The sequence below is a fragment of the Ranitomeya variabilis genome, chromosome 6 (assembly GCF_051348905.1).
Source record: "Ranitomeya variabilis isolate aRanVar5 chromosome 6, aRanVar5.hap1, whole genome shotgun sequence".
NCBI lineage: Eukaryota > Metazoa > Chordata > Amphibia > Anura > Dendrobatidae > Ranitomeya > Ranitomeya variabilis.
Genome location: NC_135237.1, coordinates 62,778,191 through 62,806,030, shown reverse-complemented (window position 1 = coordinate 62,806,030; position 27,840 = coordinate 62,778,191). Strand labels below are relative to the sequence as shown.

General features: G+C 43.5%; 1 protein-coding gene across 1 annotated transcript in view; it reads left to right on the top strand.

Moving 5' to 3' along the window:
- Positions 1-25,507, top strand: part of ZMYND11 (zinc finger MYND-type containing 11) — a 72,034-nt gene extending 46,527 nt beyond the window's left edge. Inside the window, exons 7-16 of the mRNA XM_077268552.1 lie at positions 1,805-1,897; positions 3,595-3,682; positions 4,193-4,248; positions 5,259-5,336; positions 7,406-7,524; positions 15,033-15,240; positions 17,474-17,539; positions 19,323-19,601; positions 20,174-20,359; positions 21,895-25,507. Coding sequence (XP_077124667.1) covers positions 1,805-1,897; positions 3,595-3,682; positions 4,193-4,248; positions 5,259-5,336; positions 7,406-7,524; positions 15,033-15,240; positions 17,474-17,539; positions 19,323-19,601; positions 20,174-20,359; positions 21,895-22,017 — 1,296 coding nt within the window. The 3' untranslated portion in view covers positions 22,018-25,507. The remainder of the gene's footprint in view (positions 1-1,804; positions 1,898-3,594; positions 3,683-4,192; positions 4,249-5,258; positions 5,337-7,405; positions 7,525-15,032; positions 15,241-17,473; positions 17,540-19,322; positions 19,602-20,173; positions 20,360-21,894) is intronic.
- Positions 25,508-27,840: the final 2,333 nt, after the last annotated feature.

The window sequence follows — 27,840 nt, the reverse complement described above, 5'->3', positions numbered from 1 at the left end:
GCTGACACACTGACACTGTCCAATCACTGCTGACACACTGACACTGTCCAATCACTGCTGACACACTGACACTGTCCAATCACCACTGACACTGTCCAATCACTGCTGACACACTGACACTGTCCAATCACTGCTGACACACTGACACTGTCCAATCACTGCTGACACACTGACACTGTCCAATCACTGCTGACACACTGACACTGTCCAATCACTGCTGACACACTGACACTGTCCCATCACTGCTGACACACTGACACTGTCCAATCACTGCTGACACACTGACACTGTCCAATCACTGCTGACACACTGACACTGTCCCATCACTGCTGACACACTGACACTGTCCAATCACTGCTGACACACTGACACTGTCCAATCACTGCTGACACACTGACACTGTCCAATCACTGCTGACACACTGACACTGTCCAATCACTGCTGACACGCTCCACTGAAATGCTGATTGGTTACAGCCAGTTCTAGGAGGTGTCACTGAGGAAGCGCAGAACACTGAGCAATAAGAAAAGATGTTCCAAGATTGCTATATTGTGGGGAAGACGTATGTCCAATAAATCAGACATGGTGACAGATCCTCATTATCGTCTGACTATGATTTTTTTGTCATTGTAGACCCAAGTGCATGTGCCGTACTTGTTACTAGCCTGTTCTAGACTAGCACCTGGGTCTAGAAGCCCGGTATATTATCCAGCACACACCAGTGCTGTTACATGAAGAACTTTCCACACAAAAGCAATCATATGGACTAACCTCATTCATTTTACAGTTGTGGTCTCATCTGTGATGCAGAGGAGCCCCCTGGTGGTGTGTAGTGACACTGCTGCGTCCACAATATGTGGATGTGACTGGGTTGAGAATTCACAGAACTTGGCCTTACGGTTTGTCCACACAAGACTGATATGCGGCAGATTTTCCTGAAAAATAAGAAATTTGCATGCAAAATCTGCACCACATTGTGTGTCCTGTGTCGTGGATTTCTTTGCAGAGATGTTGCACATTTGTCATCATTTTTACCCATTACATAGCACAATGCTGCTGTTTTTAATATGTTGCAGGTTTTTTTCCTAAAAATCTACAGCTTAGGAGTCCAATGTGGACGGAACCTAATTCTATTTTTTTTATCCAACTCCTAAAAGGAGTCTGTCTGCATAAAATGACTGTTCAGGTCAATCACAGGCACTCAGCGCACCCTCGGCGTAGCCGGACAGCTCAGCACACTCCTGTGTTTGGTTTGAACAGTCATTTTGTACTCGTAGACTCCCCTTAAAGTGGGTTGTCCAGGCTCGGGGTTCAAGTCTGTAGTCACTCTATGAACCTTCACAACGCCTTGTCTGGATTTTCCAGGAGTGGCGGGTGTGTGACTGCAAGGATGTGATTTGCATACATGCGGTTATGTGCCGACTAGACGTGAAGGCTGGACACATCTAGTTGGAATGTGGCCGGATTTATGTTATTGCATACTTGTAGTTACATGACCACACGTTCCAGCACTGGAGAATCCTGACAGTGTGCAGTGTGCGCACTGCGAGGATTCACAAGTCTGCAGTCACAGAGTACTTGAACTCTTGTACTCCAAGCCTGGACAACCCCTTAAATACTTCAAGGGGTGCTTCACTATTGCAATTTCCTGATGCACGTGACTAAAGAAGTGTCTGCTGAGCTGTGTAAGGTGCTGCGGGCACGCCGCCTCCACCATCATGCCCGCGTCACTTATTGACTGACAAAGACTTTCTGAATATGTGAAAATCGGCTTTTAAACTAAATTCTGTGTCTTCTTTTCCAGGCAATTGAGCTGAACAAGAAAGGGAAGGACAGTAAGCATCCCATGTACAGACGGTTGGTGCACACCGCCATCGATGTCGCCACTATTAATGAGGTATGCACATATCTGTAGGGATTGTCCAGCCATCCACATCTGCCCTCACACGTCACTCACTCTCATTTCTGCCCTTACAAGACACTTATGTATTAAAGGGAATGTGTCATCATAAAACCACCGGGTCTCCAAATCAGGTTTTTATGTTAAATGTGTTTTCAGTTTAAAAAAAAAAAAAAAAAAAATTAAAATTGTTTCAATTTTCACACTGGTTACTATGGCTAATACCAGACCCACATTTCTGTTCTTTACAGCAGTCTCATTATCATTACAGGCAGAATCACATGACCAGTAATCACATACAGTAGATATGACAGGATCCACCTTTCTCGATGTGGCATCACAGCTCACCTCTCCCCCCTTTCTTTCAGAATGACTTTTGCCTTGATGAGAGCATGCTTATTAAAGGACTTGTCTCAACTTATTAAAGGAGTAAAATTGCAAATTGCTTTTAAGAAGGAGACTTTAGTTCTTTAATTTATTTCTCACTGCTTAGATTGCCGTCTCAGAGGTGGCTGGTTTCCTAGGCAAGGAGCGTGCGTTTCCTGCATACTCTGTGCTACAGAGGCGCATCTGACTGCAGCATTGGGAGAGCGCACTGTTAGGATCAACAACCCACCGTGCTGCTGCAACATCACGTTCTACTTCTGAACATTAGTTTCTATGCGCTCTTATGACTGGCGTACATGTGTGTGAAACTGATCCACTCCACAGTCGCCATAACGAAAATGACGCAGCAGAATCTGCCGTGAACTGTGTGGATTTTGTTACTGATTTCGCTGCTGAAATGCTTAGGATTTCCTCCACATATATTGACATTTTCAGCGCGGGTCACTTTCGGGCGCAGAATTTTTTTGGCCTATTTTTCATCTGTGCCTTATTTTTCTTCGAATTGGCGCCTTTTTTAAATTCTGTTTCACACGTGTCCGTCTGTTTTTTTTTTTTTTTTATCTTTTATCTTTTCTGTTGTTGCTGGCGTTCGGGGTTTCCAGATGTTTTCGTCTGGTTCATCAATGGCGACTTTTTTTATAAAAAACTTACAAAATGTTTGCACGAATGTCCCCCAGTCCCCCTCTGCCCCCAACAATGATTTTATATACGTCTAAAATTTTGTGCAACATTTTCAAAAAACGTGCAACTTTTTTTTACGCTAATGTTAAAGACTGAAACTTTATGGAGCATTTTGGATTTGGGGCAAAATTCATGAGCAGTGGGCTCTATTTTGAAAAACTTGGGGCATAAATAAGTTAAAGAATACGGCAAGGCAAAAAAAATCCTGCAAATAATGAATCAGGCCCTTCGAGTATCGCACCCCTATACCAGCACTTCTGACCCAGTGGTAGGACCCCTCCGATCATAGTGATGGCATGTGCTACTGTTCCTTTAAGAAGATCTACAATTGATGATGTGTGTGTTTTGGATTTTGCAATGACCGGCTGTGAGGAGCCCTATTATTTGCTATGTAGTTTTCATTTTACATATTATTAAAGCCGGTATACTTCTGCAAGTTTCTTACTCGGGATCAAACTGACTCTGATGAAATAATCCACCGGAGGGGTACACGGGTATAGTGGGGTCCCATTATGGTTCTGAGTAATATGCGGACTAAGTTCCTGAACTGACAGTACAAGAGAATGACTTCAGTTTCCCCCTGTAAATCTTTAACCTCTTATTTATTTCTACTTTTTTCTTTCCAGAAAGTAACTGAAGGAAAGTACAAGAATTACGAAGAGTTCAAAGCCGACGCTCAGCTCCTTCTGCACAACACCATTATTTTCTATGGAGGTGATGTAGTGTAGATTTAATGGCTTGTCCACAGTTAGAAATATATTGTATGCTTTCTTTCAGCAACAGCGCCACACCAGTCTGCAGGTTGTATGTGGAATTGCAGGAGTGCGTCATTGAGCTGAGCTAGAGTAACATACACACTCTGTAGACGGGTGCGGGGACCATTTTTGAAAGAAAGCAGCCATGTTTGTAAACAGCAGGGACACTATGGCTTTAGCGGGACCCCCAGCACAATACTAATCTGCCATGTAGCACCATATTGTGCCAGTGCCACCCCGGGGAGCCGCCACGGCTCCAGGAAATGCTGGGCCTGGAGCTACACCTGTAGGTACCCCTGTAGCCCCCGAGCCATGGCCGTCTTGTGCAGACATTGCATTTTATGCTTTCCCGTAAAGTCCCAATATGATTTTCCTTCTATATGGGGCTTGCAGGAGGCAGTTGTGGGGTCTTGTAACGTAATGCTGCAGGCCTGATCGGATAACACGCGCTCTGTTATAATCATTACAGATGACAGCGAGCAGGCCGACGTGGCCAAGGTTCTGTACAAGGACACGTGTCATGAGGTAAGCTGAGCCGCGGCGGGTAGCCCAGGAGGGGCAGCAGAAGTGTTAAACATTAAGGCTACAAGTCCACGTGGCCTCAGAGATGGTGGGCTGTGACCCCCGTATACGCCTATAGTGTGCGGTCGGACACGTGGAGTAACCGATAACAGCAGCTGGTGAGGGTTCAGACCTATTTTTGCACATTTTGTTTGTTTATTAGATTTTGGGGATCAGACAAATGGAATTAATGTCAGAAACAGATAACTGATGACAACTGATTAATATGGGGGTCCGCCTGGGATCAGTGATGTGTTTGTTTTTAGCAAGCAAGAAACAGTTCTGCAGACGGTACTTTTTCTTCTGTTTTAAAAACTGACACAAACTGTGAAGCCAAAAGGACCCAAAATAATCAGTGGGGCCCCTCTGCTGCATTATTATGTGCCGACAGACTCCCTTAAACACATACAAGGAGTCCAGTAGTAGAAAATAATCCACGGCGCTCACCCATCACTGAGCACCACTGCTGCACGTTCAACACCACCAAATTAAATGTTTGTACAACTGTGCCAGGAGGAATAATTGAGTAGCGCCAACTACTTGACTTTTTTTTAAATTAACATCTCCATGAAATTTGTAGGTTTTTCTACTAGAGAGAAATTAGCTTGTGAGCCCATTTTATGGGCAGGCAAAGTAAATAGTGACCGTCTCCGGACTGCGCTGCAGAATATGTTACCACTATATCAACAGTGTATAAAAATGATACCATTTGGTTGGCACACCAGGAATACTTGTGAGCATGGAAGGAGATAATGTATGGTAACCCACCAAAGTGCAGTAACGAGAACAATTTAATATTGTGTGTCAAAACTAGCGAAAAATGGAGAAGTGACTGAGCGGCGAGTACCGCAATAATCTGCTCTAGGCGACTCCTCCACTTTTCTCTTGCATTGCTCTTCATGCTTCTTTTGGAAAGAAAACCCTTCATGTATTTTTCCTAAGCAGTGTAAGACGACTTTATTCTCTCCTTTCAGTTGGATGAGCTGCAGTTATGCAAAAATTGCTTCTACTTGTCGAACGCTCGGCCTGACAATTGGTTCTGCTATCCTTGCGTACGTATCAATGTCAGCTTTTATCTTTATTTCTCAAAACCAAGGTATTACTGTGTGTACACACTCTTAGGGGTCTGTTCAGATAGGGTGGAACATTTTCTAGCAAGGTACCTTATTTTTCGAATGTAAGATGCACTTTTTAGCGAAAAAAAACTCTTGCTAAAAAGTGTGTGCATCTCATAGTCCAGAGGCAACTTCATGAGATGGAGAACGCTGACACCGTGTTCTTCCTGATCACTGAAAGAACTGCTGTCTCTCCTCTTGCCCGCACTGCTCAATGTGTGTATATAAATGTGCATGTAGCTGAGCTATATTTAAATGTGCATGTAGCAGAGCTGTGTGTATATAAATGTGCATGTAGCAGAGCTGTGTGTATATAAATGTGCATGTAGCAGAGCTGTGTGTATATAAATGTGCATGTAGCAGCTGTGTGTGTATAAAAATGTGCATGTAGCAGATAAATGTGCATGTAGCAGAGCTGTGTGTATATAAATGTGCATGTAGCAGAGCTGTGTGTGTATATAAATGTTATTGTAGCAGCTGTGTGTATACGTAAATGTGCATGTAGCAGAGCTGTGTGTGTATATAAATGTGCATGTAGTAGAGCTGTGTGTATATAAATGTGCATGTAGCAGAGCTGTGTGTATATAAATGTGCATGTAGCAGAGCTGTGTGTATATAAATGTGCATGTAGCAGCTGTGTGTGTATAAAAATGTGCATGTAGCAGATAAATGTGCATGTAGCAGAGCTGTGTGTATATAAATGTGCATGTAGCAGAGCTGTGTGTGTATATAAATGTTATTGTAGCAGAGCTGTGTGTATACGTAAATGTGCATGTAGCAGAGCTGTGTGTGTATATAAATGTGCATGTAGTAGAGCTGTGTGTATATAAATGTGCATGTAGCAGAGCTGTGTGTATACATAAATGCATGTAGCAGAGCTGTGTGTATACGTAAATGTGCATGTAGCATATCTGTGTGTGTATATAAATCTGCATGTAGTAGAGCTGTGTGTATATAAATGTGCATGTAGTAGAGCTGTGTGTATATAAATGTGCATGTAGCAGAGCTGTGTGTATACATAAATGCATGTAGCAGAGCTGTGTGTATACGTAAATGTGCATGTAGCAGAGCTGTGTGTATATAAATGCATGTAGCAGAGCTGTGTGTGTATATAATGTGTATATAAATGTGCATGTAGCAGAGCTGTGTGTATACATAAATGCATGTAGCAGAGCTGTGTGTATACGTAAATATGCATGTAGCATATCTGTGTGTATATAAATCTGCATGTAGTAGAGCTGTGTGTATATAAATGTGCATGTAGCAGAGCTGTATGTATAAATCTGCATGTAGTAGAGCTGTGTGTATATAAATGTGCATGTAGCAGAGCTGTGTGTGTATATAAATATGCATGTAGCAGAGCTGTGTGTATACGTAAATGTGCATGTAGCATATCTGTGTGTGTATATAAATCTGCATGTAGTAGAGCTGTGTGTATATAAATGTGCATGCATTTATTACCTCCATTTTCTATCCTAGTGAATTAAAATTAGTGCTAATGACCATTCCACTTTACACCACCAGGGAAATTTTAATAAAAAAATATTTTTTCGATTTTTCTGCTGTCTAAACCTGCTGTGCATCCCATAGTCTGAAAAATACTGTACTTTCGACTTATTACAGAATCCACAATAAACCTGCCACATGTGAGCCTAGCCTTAAAGGGGTTGTCACAGCAGTACAAGCCCTGTCTGTAGGTCATGTTAGAGGACTTTGTAAACAAGGGGAGGGGTGATACGAGCTGACCACTGCGGATCTGGCTTCTGTAAACACCCTTAGCCCCCTGTTATCAGATGACACATGACCCGGTTCTATGTAAAACGGGGGTTTCTTCCCCAATATAATGGATCTTGGAGTCCACATAAAAGCTAAAAGTTATTTTATGTATTTCCTTCTCTTCATTATAAACTGAAAAGTAGACTCTTTATGTGACACCATTGCCTCTTTGTTTTTCATTTCTTGGCGTTATCACAGCAGATCTAGTGATCAGTTGCATTTTATTGCAGATCCCCAACCATGAGCTGGTTTGGGCTAAGATGAAGGGCTTCGGCTTCTGGCCAGCTAAGATCATGCAGAGAGATGACAATCAAGTGGACGTTCGTTTCTTTGGCCATCATCACCAAAGGTGCCGTTATTATGTAGGGAGAGGTGGATTTGTATTGATATATAATAGAAAAATGCATAAATATGAAGAGCAGGATATGTAGCGAGCAATGAGCGTGTATGACGATCGTGTAAGAAGCTGACGACGAGGAGGTCATGGACGGCTGTTATGAGCTGGTGGTTTAGGAGCAACATGGGACGTGCTCTGGAGGAGGTGGTACCTGTACAGACCGCAGTTCCTGAGCTTAACACAACACTAGAAGTAGCCGTGGGATGTTCCTGTCACTCCCTAGACACCTCTTCACAGCCGGAGGACTAACTACCCCTAAAGATAGAAACAGGAAAGCTATCTTGCCTCAGAGAAAATCCCCAAAGGATAGGACAGCCCCCCACAAATATTGACTGTGAGTGGAGAGGGAAATGACATACGCAGAATGAAACCAGGATGAGGCCACTCTAGCTAGATAGATAGAACAGGACAGAATACTGTGCGGTCAGTATTAAAAACTAGAAAAATCCACCACAGAGTTTACAAAAATCTCCACACCTGACTAAAGGTGTGGGAGGATAAATCTGCTTCCCAGAGCTTCCAGCTAAACTGAATAAATCAATACTGACAAGCTGGACTAGAAAAAACATAGAAAGTGCAGAAAGATTAAGTCCACAACAAGTGGACTGCAAAAGAACAAAGCAAGGACTTATCTTTGCTGAACTGGTCAGAATATCAGGGAAATCCAAGCAGAGATGTGAATCCAACCAGGAACCATTGACAACTGGCACAGGCTGAAGGATAGAACCAGGCTAAATAGCCGAGCCAGAAAGACAATCAGTGGAAGCAGCTGCTGGCTACTAAATCCAAGGAGCAGCAGTACCACTTAAAACCACCGGAGGGAGCCCAAGAGCAGAACTCACAAAAGTGCCACTTACAACCACCGGAGGGAGCCCAAGAGAGGAATTCACAACAGTACCCCCCCTTGAGGAGGGGTCACCGAACCCTCACCAGAGCCCCCAGGCCGATCAGGACGAGCCAAGTGAAAAGCACAAACCAAATCGGCGGCATGGACATTGGAGGCAACAACCCAAGAATTATCCTCCTGGCCATAACCCTTCCACTTGACAAGATACTGAAGCCTCCGCCTCGAAAAAACGAGAATCCAAAATTTTCTCCACCACATATTCCAACTCCCCATCAACCAACACCGGGGCAGGAGGATCAACAGAGGAAACAACGGGCACCACATATCTCCGCAACAAAGATCTATGGAAAACATTATGGATGGCAAAAGAGGCTGGAAGGGCCAAACGAAAAGATACCGGATTGATAATCTCAGAAATCTTATAAAGACCAATAAACCGAGGCTTGAACTTAGGGGAAGAAACCTTCATAGGAACATGACGAGAAGATAACCAGACTAAATCCCCCACCCGAAGCCGGGGACCAACACACCGACGGTGGTTAGCAAAACGTTGAGCCTCCTCTTGAGACAACACCAAATTGTCCACCACATGAGCCCAAATCTGCTGTAACCTGTCCATTACAGAATCCACACCAGGACAATCAGAAGGCTCAACCTGCCCCGAAGAAAAACGAGGATGAAAACCAAAATTACAAAAGAAAGGCGAAACCAAAGTAGCCGAATTAGCCCGATTATTAAGGGCAAACTCGGCCAACGGCAAGAAAGCCACCCAATCATCCTGGTCAGCAGACACAAAGCATCTCAAATAGGTTTCCAAGGTCTGATTAGTGTGCTCAGTTTGGCCATTTGTCTGAGGATGAAACGCCGAAGAAAAAGACAAATCAATGCCCATCCTAGCACAAAAGGCCCGCCAAAACCTAGAAACAAACTGGGAACCTCTGTCAGACACAATATTTTCCGGAATGCCATGCAAACGAACCACATGCTGAAAAAACAATGGAACCAAATCAGAGGAGGAAGGCAATTTAGGCAAAGGTACCAAATGGACCATTTTAGAGAACCGGTCACAAACCACCCAGATAACAGACATCTTCTGGGAAACAGGAAGATCCGAAATAAAATCCATGGAAATATGCGTCCAGGGCCTCTCAGGGACCGGCAAAGGCAAAAGCAACCCACTAGTGCGGGAACAGCAAGGCTTGGCCCGGGCACAAGTTCCACAGGACTGCACAAAAGAACGCACATCCCGCGACAAGGAAGGCCACCAAAAGGACCTAGCAACCAAATCTCTGGTACCAAAAATCCCAGGATGACCAGCCAACACCGAACAATGAACCTCAGAAATTACCTTACTTGTCCATCTATCAGGAACAAACAGCTTCCCCACAGGACAGCGGTCAGGTTTATCAGCCTGAAATTCCTGAAGCACCCGCCGTAAATCAGGGGAGATGGCAGAAAGAATCACCCCTTCCTTAAGAATGCCAACCGGCTCTAGGACTCCAGGAGAATCAGGCAAAAAACTCCTAGAGAGGGCATCAGCCTTAACATTCTTAGATCCCGGAAGATACGAGACCACAAAATCAAAACGGGAGAAAAACAGGGACCATCGAGTCTGTCTAGGGTTCAGCCGCTTGGCCGACTCGAGGTAAATCAGATTCTTATGATCGGTCAAGACCACAACGCGGTGCTTGGCTCCCTCAAGCCAATGTCGCCACTCCTCAAATGCCCACTTCATGGCCAACAACTCCCGATTGCCGACATCATAATTGCGCTCAGCAGGCGAAAACTTTCTGGAAAAAAAGGCACACGGTTTCATCAAAGAACCATCAGAACTCCTCTGAGACAAAACGGCCCCTGCCCCAATCTCAGAAGCGTCAACCTCAACCTGAAAAGGAAGAGAAACATCCGGCTGACGCAACACAGGGGCAGAAGTAAATCGGCGTTTAAGCTCCTGAAAGGCCTCAACAGCCGCAGAGGACCAATTCGTCACATCAGCGCCTTTCTTCGTCAAATCAGTCAGGGGCTTAACCACACTAGAGAAGTTGGCAATGAAACGGCGATAAAAATTAGCAAAGCCCAAAAATTTCTGAAGACTCTTCACAGATGTGGGTTGAATAGAGTCATGAATGGCTTGGACCTTAACAGGATCCATTTCTATAGATGAGGGAGAAAAAATAAAACCCAAAAAAGAGACCTTCAGAACTCCAAATAGGCACTTAGACCCCTTCACAAATAAAGCATTATCACGAAGGATCTGGAATACCATCCTGACCTGCTTCACATGAGACTCCCAATCATCGGAAAAAATCAAAATATCATCCAAATACACAATCATGAATTTATCAAGATAATTGCGGAAAATATCATGCATGAAGGACTGAAATACAGAAGGAGCATTAGAGAGCCCGAAAGGCATCACAAGGTATTCAAAATGGCCTTCGGGCGTATTAAATGCAGTTTTCCATTCGTCACCCTGTTTAATACGAACAAGATTATATGCCCCTCGAAGGTCAATCTTAGTAAACCAACTAGCCCCCTTGATCCGAGCAAACAAATCAGAAAGCAAAGGTAAAGGGTTTTGGAATTTGACCGTGATCTTATTACGAAGGCGATAATCAATACAGGGTCTCAAGGAGCCATCCTTTTTGGCAACAAAAAAGAATCCCGCTCCCAATGGTGTGGAAGACGGCCGAATATGCCCCTTCTCCAAAGACTCCTTAACATAACTCCGCATGGCGGCATGCTCTGGCACAGACAGATTGAAAAGTCGGCCCTTAGGGAACTTACAGCCAGGAATCAAGTTAATAGCACAATCACAGTCCCTATGTGGAGGAAGGGAACTGGACTTGGGCTCATCAAATACATCCTGGAAATCCGACAAAAACTCAGGAACTTCAGAAGAGGGGGAAGAGGAAATTGACATCAAAGGAACGTCACCATGTACCCCTTGACAACCCCAACTAGTCACAGACATAGATTTCCAATCCAGCACCGGATTATGTCCCTGTAACCATGGAAAACCCAGTACAACAACATCATGCAAATTATGCAACACCAAAAAACGGCAATCTTCCTGATGTGCTGGAGCCATGCACATGGTCAGCTGAGTCCAATACTGAGGTTTATTCTTGGCCAACGGTGTAGCATCAATGCCCCTCTAATGAATAGGGGAATAGGGCTCTGCAAAGGCTGCAATGAAAAACCACAGCGCCTGGCGAATTCCAAGTCCATCAAGTTCAGGGCAGCGCCTGAATCCACAAATGCCATTACGGAAAAGGACGATAATGAGCAAATCAAGGTCACAGATAAGAGAAATTTAGGCTGTACAGTACTGATGGTAACAGACCTAGCGACCCTCTTAGTACGCTTAGGGCAATCAGAAATAACATGAGCAGAATCACCACAGTAAAAACACAACCTATTCTGGCGTCTGAATCCCTGCCGTTCTGCTCTAGTCAAAATCCTATCACATTGCATAGGCTCTGGACTCTGCTCAGAGGATACTGCCATATGGTGCACAACCTTGCGCTCGCGCAGGCGCCGATCAATCTGAATGGCTAGAGACATAGATTCGCTCAAACCAGCAGGCGTGGGGAACCCCACCATAACATCTTTAAGGGCTTCAGAAAGACCCTTTCTGAAAATTGCTGCCAGAGCCTCCTCATTCCATTTAGTGAGCACAGACCATTTTCTAAATTTCTGGCAGTATACTTCTGCCGCTTCCTGACCCTGACACAGGGCCAACAAGGTCTTTTCTGCATGATCCACAGAATTAGGTTCGTCATACAATAATCCGAGCGCTTGAAAAAATGCATCTACATTAAGCAGTGCCGGATCCCCTGATTCAAGGGAGAATGCCCAGTCCTGAGGGTCACCACGCAGCAGAGAGATGACAATTTTAACCTGCTGAATGGAATCACCAGAGGAACGGGGTTTCAAGGCAAAAAACAATTTGCAGTTATTTTTAAAGTTCAAAAACTTGGATCTGTCCCCAAAAAACAAATCAGGGGTTGGAATTCTAGGCTCTAAAGCCGGAGTCTGGACAACATAATCTTGGATACTCTGTACTCTTGCAGCAAGTTGATCCACACGAGAAAACAAACCCTGAACATCCATGCCAGCGCCAAAATCCTGAACCACCCAGAGATTAAGAGGAAAAAAAAGACAAAACAGACTGCAGAAAAAAAAATGGCTCAGAACTTCCTTTTCCTTCTTTTGAGATGCATTTAATTCATTTTTGGCCAGTTGTACTGTTATGAGCTGGTGGTTTAGGAGCAACATGGGACGTGCTCTGGAGGAGGTGGTACCTGTACAGACCGTAGTTCCTGAGCTTAACACAACACTAGAAGTAGCCGTGGGATGTTCCTGTCACTCCCTAGACACTTCTTCACAGCCGGAGGACTAACTACCCCTAAAGATAGAAACAGGAAAGCTATCTTGCCTCAGAGAAAATCCCCAAAGGATAGGACAGCCCCCCACAAATATTGACTGTGAGTGGAGAGGGAAATGACATATGCAGAATGAAACCAGGATGTAGCAAAGGAGGCCAGTCTAACTAGATAGATAGAACAGGACAGAATACTGTGCGGTCAGTATTAAAAACTAGAAAAATCTACCACAGAGTTTACAAAAATCTCCACACCTGACTAAAGGTGTGGAGGGTAAATCTGCTTCCCAGAGCTTCCAGCTAAACTGAATAAATCCATACTGACAAGCTGGACTAGAAAAAACATAGAAAGTGCAGAAAGATTAAGTCCACAACAAGTGGACTGCAAAAGAACAAAGCAAGGACTTATCTTTGCTGAACTGGTCAGAATATCAGGGAAATCCAAGCAGAGATGTGAATCCAACCAGGAACCATTGACAACTGGCACAGGCTGAAGGATAGAACCAGGCTAAATAGCCGAGCCAGAAAGACAATCAGTGGAAGCAGCTGCTGGCTACTAAATCCAAGGAGCAGCAGTACCACTTAAAACCACCGGAGGGAGCCCAAGAGCAGAACTCACAAAAGTGCCACTTACAACCACCGGAGGGAGCCCAAGAGCGGAATTCACAACAGACGGCCACATGTTGGTTGTTGCTACCATTGCTTGATCAGAGGCAATCAGTAACGACTAATGACTTTTATATCTCACCTTGTGCAGCATATCTAAGGCTCCTGCGTTTCCTAGTATTAAAGAAGTTTTCCCAGAACTTAAACAGTAATATCTTAGGCTTAGGATGGGCCATCATGGTAGGTGGGGTCCGATTGGTGGTAGGTCTAGTGCCATACATACCAGTGTGACTGTGTCGGTAACTGTAGCTTTGCCCCAATTAAATCCTTCCTGACGTAGGGCGTAATAGTATGTATGAGCAGTCTCAGGTGAGCCTGCACCATCCCTGGCAGATGCCATTACGCCGCCAACACTTGCCTGTAACTGCTGCTTTTTAGCCACGTTAATGTCAATCGCTAACCGTATATAAATTATTTAAATGCACTGATTGCCTGCGCACATGGATCGGCTCCTATGGCATTCTCCCATCGCAACGCAGTCACAGATGAATGGTCCTAGCAGCTCGGGACCTGCCGAAGACCTCAATGGCTGCTATCTTAGTCCTTCTGTGAAGCCCAGTAGCACTGCAGTATATAGAAGAATGGATGTACTTGCAGATTCAAATCCCTTAAAGGGACTAAAAAGTAAAAGATTTTTTTTAAAAAAAATCCCCTTTTTTCCAGTCTAAATACACAATAATAAAAGCACCACTCCAGTTATGTTTTTTTTATTTATTTTACCGCTGGAGTGGTGCGACTAATCTAAGTTTCTTGCCCATAGTATTATACTCCCCAGCCGCCGTCTTCATCTGTTACCGGCGCCGCTCTAGTCGATCTCCAGCGGTTTGTGACCTGTCGGATCGCTCCAGTGTTTGCTGAAGTCACAGCTTAATGTAAGTCTATGAGAGGCAGCACGAGGGTCTCGTACTCTTACACTCAGCTTGTGACCGTTACCAAGAAGGCAATGCCGGGGACAGCTGAAGATGGAAGCTGGTGAGCAAAAGATTGGATCAAGGAACTTTCACCGGTGCTGAAATAAAATAAAACCGCAGTAGTGGTGCTTTAATAATAAATTAAGCTTATTTGGTATCTCCGCATCTGTAAAAGTCCGATCTATGAAATAAAAAAAAAATAATTAACATGTAAATGCCAGAAAGAGAAAGAACAGAATTGCAGGGAAGCCAAGACCTACAACAGCCAAGATAAAGTGTAAAAGAAAAACATTTTTAATAAAAACCAAATGCAAAAATTAATTTTGCCCCCAAATAGATGTAATTAAGAAAAAAAATTGTCTACGATAGTGGACAACAATTTAAAGATTAGTACCAGATGCAGCAGCCCATACAGACCAGCAGTCCGTCCAAACAATGAAGGGGTTAAAAGACTAAAATCAGTGAGGCTTGCATGTCTGCCCCCGCTCCAAGCGGCAAGTCGGCTCAATGGAGGACAATTACTTGCCTCTTTTTTATCTAAGGAGAGTGTAAGAAATACTACTTTCTTCATTTTTTTTGTTTTTTTACTTGTATTAGTAAAGTGATAAGATAAAAGTGAAATATTAATAAATCTGCCATTGTGTATCAGGGCCTGGATTCCATCAGAGAATATTCAGGAAATCACTGTCAATGTACATTCACTCCATGTAAAGCGAAGCATGGGCTGGAAAAAGGCCTGTGATGAGCTGCAGCTGCACCAGCGCTTCCTACGTGAGGGCCGCTTCTGGAAATCCAAAGGAGAAGATAAAGGGGAGGAAGAAGCTGAATCCAGCATCTCATCGACCAGCAATGAGCAGGCGAGTGCATTCATCGGAGGGGGTTGTAACGCGCTCCGGGCCTTCAGTCAATTTGTTCTTTTTATTTCTAGACCTAACGGTCTTTAGAAGCTGTATGCCATGTTTGCAGCCAACTAAAAAGGACCTTTGGGTGGGAAATTGTGAAGATCGTCCTGTCAAGTGCTCTCAGCCAGTCACCATTCAGAGCTCTCCTCACCGGACTCTTCCCAAATATCCCTTTAAAGGGAACCTGTCATATAAGAAAAACACTGTTAACCTGCAGAAAGGGGTTTAATCTGCAGGTTAATAGTTTTCTGACTCTTTCCTCCCAGCAGCCTCGGGCTTCCAGTCATAGGGGTGCGGCCGGCGCGGCTTCAGTCACCACTCAGTACATAGTGACAGGCGGTTGTAGCCACACCCGGCACTGACTGACATCTGTCTCAGCAGTAGAGCCGGCTGGCAGTTAGTGCCGGGGCGTGGTTAAAGCTGTCACTCACTATGCATTGAGCAGTGACTGAAGCCGCACCTCTGTAACTGAAAGCCCGAGGCTGCCGAGAGGAATGAAGTTCTTTTCCTCCCGACAGTGGAGCTCTCAGTATGGGCGGCAGGCAGCGTCACAATGTAATTAAACTGCAGATTAACTTCATATCTGAGGGATAATAGCTAGTGATGAGTGAATATACTCGTTACTCGAGATTTCTAGAGCACGCTCGGGTGACCTCCGAGTATTTGTTAGTGCTCGGAGATTTCATTTTCATCACCGCAGCTGAATGATTTACATCTGTTAGCCTGCATAAGTACATGTGGGGGTTGCCTGGTTGCTAGGGAATCCCCACATGTAATCAAGCTGGCTAACAGATGTAAATCATTCAGCTGCGGCGATGAAAATGAAATCTCCGAGCACTAAAAAATACTCGGAGGACCCCCGAGCATGCTCCAGAAATCTCGAGTAACGAGTATATTTGCTCATCACTAATAATAGCATTTTTTACATGACAGGTTCCCTTTAAGTTCAATAAACGCCACAAAGAGTTGTGTTTTATATAAAACACCGTACAGATTGGTAGGCGTCCAGATTCTGAGACCCCCACAATCGCTCAGGATATAGAAGCATTCACTGGAGCTGGACCCCCTCCGATCTTCTGCTCTAATACATTATATTCTAGGAACCTTCTCTATTACATCAGATCTCCCCTAGTAGGGTTATATGGATAAGTTCACATCTACTTTTATACTTTCCTTTGACGAATCCATCAATTTTGATAGCACAAAACCCCGGGCAAAATGCGAGAACGCTAAACCCAATTGTAAGTCAGTGCAGTCACATCGGCATCACCCACCACAGCAGCTTTGCTCCAGAGGCCAGAATGGGAATGTGAACAGAGCCTACCTCGGACAGCCCCGTTGGATGTATCGTCATATTTCTTTACGATTAGTGGGATAATTACCTCTGGGACAGCCGCTGATCCTGGGAATGATGGTGACACTAGTGCAGCGTTCCCATTCAGAGCAGATGCCCAACCACCCGCTGTGCCCGAAACCACAGCTCGGCCATGATCAAGTCAGTGGGGCTGGATCCGGCCCTTCACAGCTCGGTGGCCAGGATCACGGCGGGGCAGTAGAAGCTTCAGGCGGGGGGCCCAGCATTGCTGCCCCTTCATTTCAGGTTTGGTGGTGATCACTGAGATATGCCAATGCTTTACAAGATGGAGATTATTTGCAAATGATCTAGCATTAAATACTGGTGCAATAGTAAATGTAGCATATTAGTAAACGTGAAATATATTTTCTAATAATTCTCTTTTTAAAGAAACCAAAATCTAGAATGTAGCAAAAAAAAAATCCAGTTAACCCTTCCCCCCCCCTATACATAAAACCCACAGACAGCCCAACTTCCATCCTTAGCGCCTTTGATTTAGCTGCCTTCCTTTTAGTTGCTTTGATTATGTTTCTTATTAATGTAATTGATGATATTTGTAGGGAGTGACAGTCACCTGGCGTACACCTGCATCCTCACGCGACCTCCTCACAATGCGTCCTAGTTTCCTGCAGACATAAAGAGATATATTGTCTGGGCAACAAGACAAGTCTGTGTATTGTTTCCCGCAGCTCCGCTAATTGAGACGCAGACTAGCCATAAACCGAACGTGCACAAACTCTGCACAATATAAAGATTATCTCCTGGCCGTCGGTTTCCGATCTGTTCAATGTTAATAGGATTACATTGACTTTGCATCCTTAATCTTTCAAGCAGAAGGCGACTCAGGAACCAAGAGCCAAGAAGGGGCGTCGTAACCAGAATGTAGAACCCAACAAGGAAGTAAGTAGTATTAGCATTAGTACTCTTGTAGTATTTTACAACGTTTCTTTTTTTAGTATATTGTTTTGTTTTGTTTGTTTTTTTCAATGCCTGCATTTATCGGCATCAGGCATCAAAGTGCAATCAACCATTAAAGAAGCCCTCCTCCCATCACAGATCAAAGTTTTTATCATCTTAATATTATATAACACTGTGTACTTAACAATTGCTCATTTTGCCTTTCTACCCAGATAATCCTTCTCTTTTCTTTGCTCTATATAGAAACAGGAAGTCTCTTGTCCCTGCATTTATCCTTCCCCTCTTCAACTCCTGACCCAGCTGCTTCTCCGACCACCTGGCAGCGACTTTTGCAGTAATGATGACTCGTACAGGGAAAATTGACTTCCTAGAGCTTAGAAGGATTCACTTAGTCAGTTATTAATCACGTGATGTTATAGACCTAATGGTAAGGGAAGAATTAGCTGAAAAGCAAAATTGGCAATTGTAAGTACACAGTGCATATACAGTGCCCGCAAAAAAATCCTTACAAAAAAAACTTTAGATGTAAGATTTGCATCGGGACCGCCCTTGGGTGAGTATAATATAACCTGTTTTTCTCATCTTTCAGGATACATCGGGGGCTTATCAACAACATTACAGAATGCTGTAGATAAGCCCCTGATGCCGGTGGCCTTAGCTCGTATATGATTTTTGGGGTGACAGGTTCCCATTAACTGCTGAAACTCACTACTAATAGGTCTCTCTCTCACCAAAGTCTCCACTTTCCAATCTTTCCTGATAGCAGCAGCTAGGCTCATGTTTCTGTCCAGCAGCTACATTGATGCCTCCACCCTGTGCCAGTCCTTGCACTGGTTGTCTAGCCACTATAGAATACAATATAAACCCTCATCCACAAAGTTCTCCACAGTGCTGCACCAAACTAAATCTTCTCCCTCATCTCTGCCTATCACCTGACTCATACTCTCCATTGGCTAATGATCTAAACCTCTTTTATAATTCCACGGAAATCTCCAACACTTTTGTCATGCTGCGTCAGTTCCCTGGAATGCACTACCCCAATCATTCAGGTTGTGTCCACAGTTTTCCACCTCTTTAGGCAGGTCTATCACATCCCCTCACTAATATTACTGTTCTCAATTCTCCCTTCCTACCGAACTCTCCGATTCACTCAGAACCTGATCCCTTCTATCAACTGTTCTAGCACTCTCCATACCCTCAATAGCTTTGTGTATCTGGACATAAACAGATCGTGGCCTGTATTCATTAATGCTATAATTGTGTTAAAGGTGAAAAAAAAAGATCGCACCGGGATCTTGGTGTTAGAGTCCAAAAAAAAAAAAATAATGTGTGAAACGTAGTAGTAGTTAGAAAAAGTGAAGAAGATTGAGGTGTTTGACTCCTAGAGAAACTATATGGAAGATAGAGCGAATGAGATGATAACGGATGGCTGCTGATAATGTGGCAGGACGGAGCGTTAGGGTCCTGAAGTCTTCTGTCAGGCATGACAAGGAATATGTCGTGGGGCTGCTGTGTACTGAGTACAAGAATAAAGGTTATTTCCACTCATGAAAAGAGCTTGGTGCAGTTGTGATCACACGGCACAGCATGATCCTAAGTGCTACTATACAAAAACTGTGGCGTCTGGGAAGTGTCGGTGATGGACCGGGCAGCACAAGTGCCTGACCTCCACCCCATTCCACACCCATTAAGTCACTGACAATTAGGCAATTAGTTTTGTTGTCTACAGCAACTAAAATCTTATTCAATCTGTCCCCATTTGTAGGACCCGGAGCCAGAACCTGAGACAGAAGCTGTGAGCTCAAGCCAAGAAATCCCTCCTCTGCCACCGCCAGTAGAGAAAGTGTCCGTCTGCACACAGACGAAGAAGCAAAGTGCCTCGTCTCCAAGAATGTCGCACCGCAGTACACAAACCAACAGTGACGGCGTGTGCCAGAACATGTGTCATGACAAGTACAGTAAGCTCTTCAATGACTTCAAAGAAAGAATGAGCACGGACAACCAGAGGGAAAGTGAGCGAGCCGTGCGAGAAGCCGTGGACAAGGTTAGAAGATAATCACTCAGGTCCTTCTGCACTGAGGATACAGTCGGATTACCTATCAGACAGAATTGGGCTTCCTCTCTTCTTGTTGTTTTGTACTTAAACCATTAGCGACCTATGATGTACATTTTCATCATATGTATGAAGCTAGGTCAGAAGCTGATCCTGCTTCATACCAGGCAGACGCCACTGTGGTACACAGCCGGCATCTGCCCATAATTACAGCACCCAGAACTTGCTCCGGTCACTGTAGTCCAAAGGATAGGCAATTTTTCAATCGGTAGGGGTCCACCCGCCATGGCCTCCACCAGTCCCAAGAATGACTGGATCAGAAGTCGATCATGTGCACCGCCTCTCCATTCATTCTAATAGGAGCTCGAAGACCAGCTGAGCACTGAGCTCGGCAATCTTCTGTGCTCCCATTAAGAATTAATGGAGGGGTGGTGCACATGATCGACCTCCGCTCCATTCAAAGCCCTGGTACATGGCGGCCCCGTACATTTCTTCATTGATACATTGTGGGGGGCGGGGGAAAGCATCTTAAGATGGCTGAGAATCTTTATTTCTCTGCACAGCTGCAAGGAGATATGGAGGAGGAAAAGAGGCAAGCAGTTAGCAAAGCTGTGGCCAATATACAAGGCGAGATGGACAGAAAGTGCAAACAAGTGAAAGAAAAGTGCAAGGAAGAGTTTGTTGAAGAAATTAAGAAGCTGGCGGCACAACACAAGCAGCTGATATCCCAGACCAAGAAGAAGCAGTGGGTAAGAGGCCAGGCGTCATCCAGAATAGTCCAGGGCTGCAGACAGACGGCGTCCGTGAGAAAGACGGTCACAGATAGACGCCTTATACCTAACACTCCCGCAAAAAAGCTAAGTACGCTGGTGCTCAGTTTGCCCAAATTTAGCTCAATGGCTGCAGGACTGACTTGTACTTACAGGTCAGTACTCATGTTACATTTCCTGTAAGCTGCTGTATGAGCGACTCTTTCCCCAATTTTGTTTTTTTAAGAAGCACTCTAGAAAAAAACTGTACCTCCCAGTGCCAAGGTAATGGTCTTACGTATTGTATCTAGAGATAGGAGAATCGATTTGCAGGAATTCGGTCCATCAGCGTGACCGTTGGACCGGAGCTCTATGAAACTCCTTCCCTGCTGACATTGACAGCTCTACTCTTAATTATGTGTGATGTGTGCATCACACCGCAACCCAGATAATAAAGAAAAAGAGCCTGGAGGTGAGGAGATTCACAGATGGCCGGCCGATGGACTGGAGACCTGCGAATCAATTCTCCCATCTCTTCCTGCATCTGCACCGTCCCTCTCGGCCCTGCTCTACGTAACCCTATGACCGTTTTACAGAGGTTTTTTTGTTTTTGTTTTTTTTAAATCTCAACTAAGCTTTGAAATATTTTTTTGTATGTATTAGCCCTTTCTTGGTACTATTGATAGTGGGACCACCTACTAATCACTAATGAGATCAGGCCGCACACAAGCAGTGAGGTGTACGGAGCCATAGGCTTTCTGTTGAGCTCGTACACCTCACTGCTTTTACTCAAGGTATTAGCAAGGAAGGAAGAACAGGTGCTAAAAAGGGGGGCTATCAGTTTCCAAAAAAATAATTCAAAGTTTAGTTACTCTTTAAAGGGAAACTGTCAGCTGGTTTTTGATACCTCATCTGAGAGCAGCATGATGTAGGCAAAGAGACCCCAATTCCATTGATGTATCACTTAGTTTACTGGGTGCATCACTTGTGACACAGTCAGTTTTTAGGCTCTCTATGTACATTGTCTATTAGCAGTGAGCTGCTTATCACAAGAGGGGGCGGAGTCGGACTACTTGGCACAAGGCAGCTAGTCCCAGCAATGTTAATGTTCTAGTGATAAAACCTTGATTAAAAGTAAACAACAGCAGACAACCTAATAAGTGATGCATCATTGAATTCAATGATTTAACCCCTTCCTCATTATGCTCTTGGATTACATAGCAAAAACCTGCTGACAGATTCCCCCTTTAAGGTTCACTGTGTTCATTACAAATTTGGAGAGACTGTCCGAGGTGCCGCCGTATTTGTGCATCTACAGAGTACAAGGAATTACAAGGATTCTAAGTACCCATGACATTGTGGAAAAGTTTCTAAAAGTACAAATGTCGCTATTACTATGTATAAAGTGAGACTTTTACATCCAACTTGTGGCCAACTTTTAGTCCATTCGGTCCCTATATTATTTTTAGCTGATTGTATTTATGGTAATAATGTTGTGATTGTTTTTTTTTATTTTGATTTTTTTGCCGTCATAGTGCTACAACTGTGAAGAGGAGGCAATGTACCACTGCTGCTGGAACACGTCTTACTGCTCCATTAAATGCCAGCAAGAACACTGGCACGCCGAACACAAGAGAACCTGCCGCAGGAAAAGATGAATCGCTTCCTTCCCTCTTGTATCATTTCCTTGATATCTATCCTCAAACTTTGTGTTTTGTTTTTAATTTCCAAGATGCCGTACTTGCTTACTAGCTGCATACCATTTCCGAAGCAGCTCCTAATAGTTCTCTCAGTACCGGCAGATCTGCTGCTTGCACAACTCCAGTACTGAAACCCGGGTCTCCGCAAAGAAATATCTCCCCACCGATCCCTGGGCTTAGATTCCGGCTCTGACCTGTTTGCTGACGGAGGATCCCGCAGTGCGGGTTTTTCTTTTTCCCCCAATAAGCGCATGACCTCTGTTCTGAAAACAACCCCAGGTTAGACGCCGTTCCTTCCTGTACTAACACATGAGAAGTCGGAAGCGCATTTTACATCCATATTGCTGAGACGCAGCAGTTTTTCGCTAGTCGGTTTTTGCATTTCAGGTTCAAGGCATTTTGTGTTTTACAATGTTTTAACGTTTTTAATTTTTTTTATTTTTTTAATCAAACATACATCAGAAAAGCGGCAGGTTTTAATCCACCCCTTTAAAAGGAGAAGGTAAAATGGCACCATATATTGGTCTGGTGGAGCAACCCCGGACCAGAAATGTAGGGGTTAACAAAGATGAATACGCAGGGAGCCAAATGAACGGTGCCACTCATTTCTGATAGGTCTGTGAATGTATAGAAAGGGGGATATGTGCACCCCGATAAGCCTGCCGCGCTTGTGTCATTACGTTCCTTCTACTTTTGAAAGGCATTATGATATTTACTTATTCTGTACCGGGGGGTTTTAAGAGTTTTTGGGAACAGGGTTCACAAAGCAAGAATTTTTTGTTTTTGTTTTATTTTCTTGCATATTTTATTTGTAAAATATATCCCATGTTTGTTCATTACTTATTTTCAATATATAACTTTTATAAAAGAAATTAAATATATTAACTTTGATTGCATAGATTTAAATACAGGTAATCTTATCTTAGATCATAGGTGTTACTTTTACGATTTGCACAGTTCATAGTCCTATGGAGGCACACTTAAGAGACAATTCAGACCAAGAATCGACCTTGGACAACTTCTTACAGGGTTTATTAGGAATTCATCTGTGCCGTTATCGTACCTTTATAGAAATAATTGTCACCTGTTCACACTACTGCTAGGCCTATAAAATTGTCACCGGGCAGCGGATACGAGCGTCGTTCTGCTCCGGGAAATCCTTGATCGATATTCTGAATATATTTGGGGCTTCACAAGGTTTTCGCTATACAAAATGTACTTAGTTTTTAGGTTTGTTGTGTTGCAGGTTTTTATTGTAACACATTACACTAAGCATGCACAGTGTAACTGCACCACTGCCATGTAAGCTGATACAATCAAGTACGAGCGTGGGGAAATGTGTAATGTTAATATAACAGATGATTTTGCTACAAATTACGATGTCCGTTGTACCTCGAAACCTACACATTCATTTTGATGGGCAAAACCAATTATCAGTTTATAATTTGCACTTATTTTCATTTATGAACTTTTTGCCTAATTGTTTAAATGCATCTAAAATGGTAAATGAAACAACTTTTAGATATAGTTTTATTAAAAATCTCCCATTATTTCGTGTCTACAAACCAGTTTTGTTTCCTTGGTTTGGACGCAGTCAGACGGCCGTATTAATCGTACCGAGATCAGAACGCAGTGCATGGACCTGCCGGAGACGCGCGCTCGACAGCTTCATGTATTTCTATGCCGATGTCACGCTCGGATCGTGGGAGCCGCCAGCCGGTCCGTGCGTTGCGTTCCGATCTCAGTCTAATTTAGACAGCCGTCTCATTGCGCCCTTATATTAAAACTTCTATGTAATCTAATCCTACCATCCATCTACCACAGCCTACTAATCGACCCCCTTTGTTCTTCCTTGCAAGGACTTGCCCAGGATCACTTCTTTTGCATTTCTCCTTCTACGGTTGTCTCCGTCCTGCTAGCTTTGCACATGCACATTTATGGCATGTGCACATACATATATGGTGATACATTCAGGTCTCATGGTTGGGATCAACCCCATCTCGAAAACAAGACCTCATCCCATCATGTGTGTTTTTCCATTCAGTTGTATAGATATTTCCAAAACTTGCCACTCACCCGATTTACAGATGGAGTAAGCCGCCAATACACGGCCACTACTCCACTGATGGCGGTGGGTGACACGGCTCCCATCCTTGAGATCGATGACATTTGGGATCCACATTTATCATACATTTCTTGAATATACAGAAGATTGAACAACCACGATTAAAGGGCCAGAATCCCTTTGCATTGAGCCGGTGGCTTGTATCCTGACCAAGTCTGTCTGCATCATGTTCAGTTGTCATTTTAGATGCATAGAAAAAAATATTCTTCTACAAGATGGACAAATATTGCCATCTATGACCTCCGGTTTGGCCAAGAGGTGCAGAACCAGGTAGCTATGGTTGTCTTTTAGTTTTACTGAATTTCCAACCAACTAGTAGGAATTGCCTTCATGTTTGACTCCCTAATGTATAAAGTCGAGTACAAAGCCGATTTTGCTAAGCGATGCTTCTTCCACAAACACTGAAGATTAATGCATGACCGTTTTCTTGTAAAATGTCAGGGTTTTTTTTGTTTTTTTACAACTTCTTAAGAGCATTATCGGCACGGATCGATGGTTGAATACTGATTTTCACCTATAAACCTTTCATGTTGCTGGGAGCTGGGTTTGTTTTTAAAACCACATCGTTAGCCACTTCTTCTTTTTTTTTTTTTTTTTTACTACCGTTGAATTTTCCGTCATTTTATTCGATTTTATGTGTGAAAAAAAATTCATGTTCTGTTCTTGTTTCTGTATGTGAGGTTTCTGAGCAGGAATGTAGAGAAAAAACCTAACACGCTAGCTACTCGGAGGCAGGACGATCGAGGGGGAATTGTAAATATTTATTTAGATCTTTGATATTTATTGCAAGTGATTAGAAAATGGCAGCGGAAAATGTCACTCGGAGGAGCACTTGTGAATATTGATGAATGGGCAGGAAGAATAAGAAGTTTTGTTGTCGCGGGACTCGATGCATCAATCAGTCCGTCGGATTTTACATTCTGCTCCTGCAGTATTTTTTGATATCATCTTCATACATAAAATCCGCATGACGTTACTGCACTCGTCACCTCTCCTTCAATCCATCCATATAAAATATACCACTCCACCGCTGTACGGGGCTACGGTACAATCCCGGCAAGAACAGATACTTTACAATATCGATCCAGACCTATGAATGAAAGTGTATCGTGAAAATAAAATAAAAAATACATTGATGTGATATCATTCCAAGAAACATACAAATATAACGGTAATCTGCATGAGATTAACACTTGTGTTATTTGGGCTTCTTTTCCTGTGTCTTTTGACATGGTTGCACATTGCAGAGTCAAAACTGTGTGGAAAAACAAGAAAAAAAAAATCAATTAAGATTGTGGCCTGGTTTTGTATATGTTGTAAGTTAAAATAAAAAGTTACAAAAATTAAAAAAAAGAAAAATGTTTTGAGACAGTTACTACACAACTGAATTCACTTCTGTTTCTTAAGCTGTGCTAAGATGTTAAGCTTGGCCACTCTGCACATTGTAATTATCCATTGTGGCTGGTCTAGTTCTTTGACACATTCTGCCATTTTGTAAGCTGCTCTTACTAGCAATATGTGTTAACATTTGTTAATAAATGTATTTAAAATTCCATCATGTCCTTTGAAAGTACTTGACTGCCATGCACGCTCTTCCATCATGAATAATTATTGTGCCACTTAAACACCTCTCTGTGATTAACATCTACATATAAGAGGTTAAACCTGCAGATATGGGGTTAAACCTGACCCTGCCAGACACTGGCACTTAGAGCCCTGCTGCGGGCAGGAAATTAACTTTATTCCTCCTGGTAATGTTCATGTTTCAGCCACAGGGGGCGGTGCTGGCGGGTTTAGTCACCGCTCTCTGTTTAGAGCGCGGCGGCTGTAACCGTGCCTCCGGCCCTGACTGACAGCCGACCCTAATGCTGAGCTGCTGTCAGTCAGTGCTGGGGACACAGTTACAGCAGCTGCTCTCTATATAAGGAGCGGTAACTGAAGCTGCATCAGCGCCGTCCCCATGGCTGTAACCCAACCGTTACCGGGAGGGAAAAAAAATCTTCCTTTTGATAATGGGGGTCTAAGTGCCACCACTGGGCGGGTTCAGAATGCTATTAACCTACAGATTAACCCCATATCTACAGGTTAATAGCGTTTTTTTCATGTGACCGGTTCCTTTTAAACAATGGGAAACAGGGGTAGCTCCTGATCCATACACGTGTACCCAACATCCGCCATGCATGTACGCTGCATGTCTGGAAGGGATTAAAGATATGAATTCTTAAGTTTTGCCCATTTTTTTGTGGCTTTTTATACAAGATGTAAGGGAAATTTATGAAACAGTTTATGCCAGTTATTTAGCATGGAAATGTTGCAAATTTTGGAGCACATTTGTAGTTCATTACATCTGTCGCCATTGGTAAAAAGTTACCATAAAAGTGGGTGTAGGAGTGACCATTTACACACAAACACACATACAATAGTTCCTGTAAAGTATGATCTCCCTTATTTGGACTTGTTTTCCAGAAAGTCGCACGGATTCTCTATTTTTTACAGAGATGTCAAATTCACAGTGGACCAAGATTTTAACCTTGGGCAAAGTTGCGGGCATGAGTGCATCAGCTCAGTAGCATACCTGTGTCCAGCTGGTGGAGGAGGAAGATGGTAGTGGTTTCTCTGTGTGCTGAGATGTATGGGCGACGACAAGGGCAGTGCGCGCTGATGTAGGGAGGACCACCACAAGAAAAAAGATGATACTAGGTCTAATAAAGTATCAAACTATAACAACTTTTATATTAAAATCATTTAGACAAAAGGTGAACGGAGATGACAATACAAAGTTATATATAAAAGGATATTGTGCAAAAACAGCAGGAGGTTTTGTACCCAGGGATCTAATTACTAATGCATATAATAGTCACCAATAATTGTTCAGATATTACAACTGATTAAGAAGACATGATATTCATAGCTATTACTGCAATTAACGGAAGGCATCTATTACAAAATGATTAGTGCTGCCAAAATACCTATAGCCAGCAAATACCACTCATCGCCACTATGGCACCAGTAACCAAACAGTAAATCCATGAAAAGTGCAGTATAAGCCGCTGTTTACCCACCGCAATGCAGACCGGATCTCCTGGGACGCACCTCCTCCCCAACGCGCGTTTCGGAAAAACAACCTTCGCCCCAACCCTGACGCGTAGAAGCGCGAAACGGCCATTGTCCTTCCCTGCACACCCTTGTTTTTCTGGCACTCCCCCGAGCCATGAAGATGTTGTCTTTCATGCTTGAATAAAGACTCTTATCACTCCAGGACTGGTGAGTGCTGCTGCATTCTTCTATGATACTTTGTCTACAAGTCTTTGCTTCTCATGCGAGCACCCGTGTCCTGCAGACAGGCATTCCATCATCAAGTGCAGGCGGGAATTGGCTCATTCAGAGGGCTGTGCTGCTCAAACTTTTTTTCTTCATTTGTTCTATTATATGCATTAGTAATTAGATCCCTGGGTACAAAACCTCCTGCTGTTTTTGCACAATATCCTTTTATGTATAACTTTGTATTGTCATCTCCGTTTACCTTTTGTCTAAATGATTTTAATAATAAAGTTGTTATAGTTTGATTTTTTTATTAGACCTAGTATCTTTTTTCTTGTGGTGTTATAAATATGATGATGGGTCCCAAGGTCCTTTGATATACAGGTACAATATAA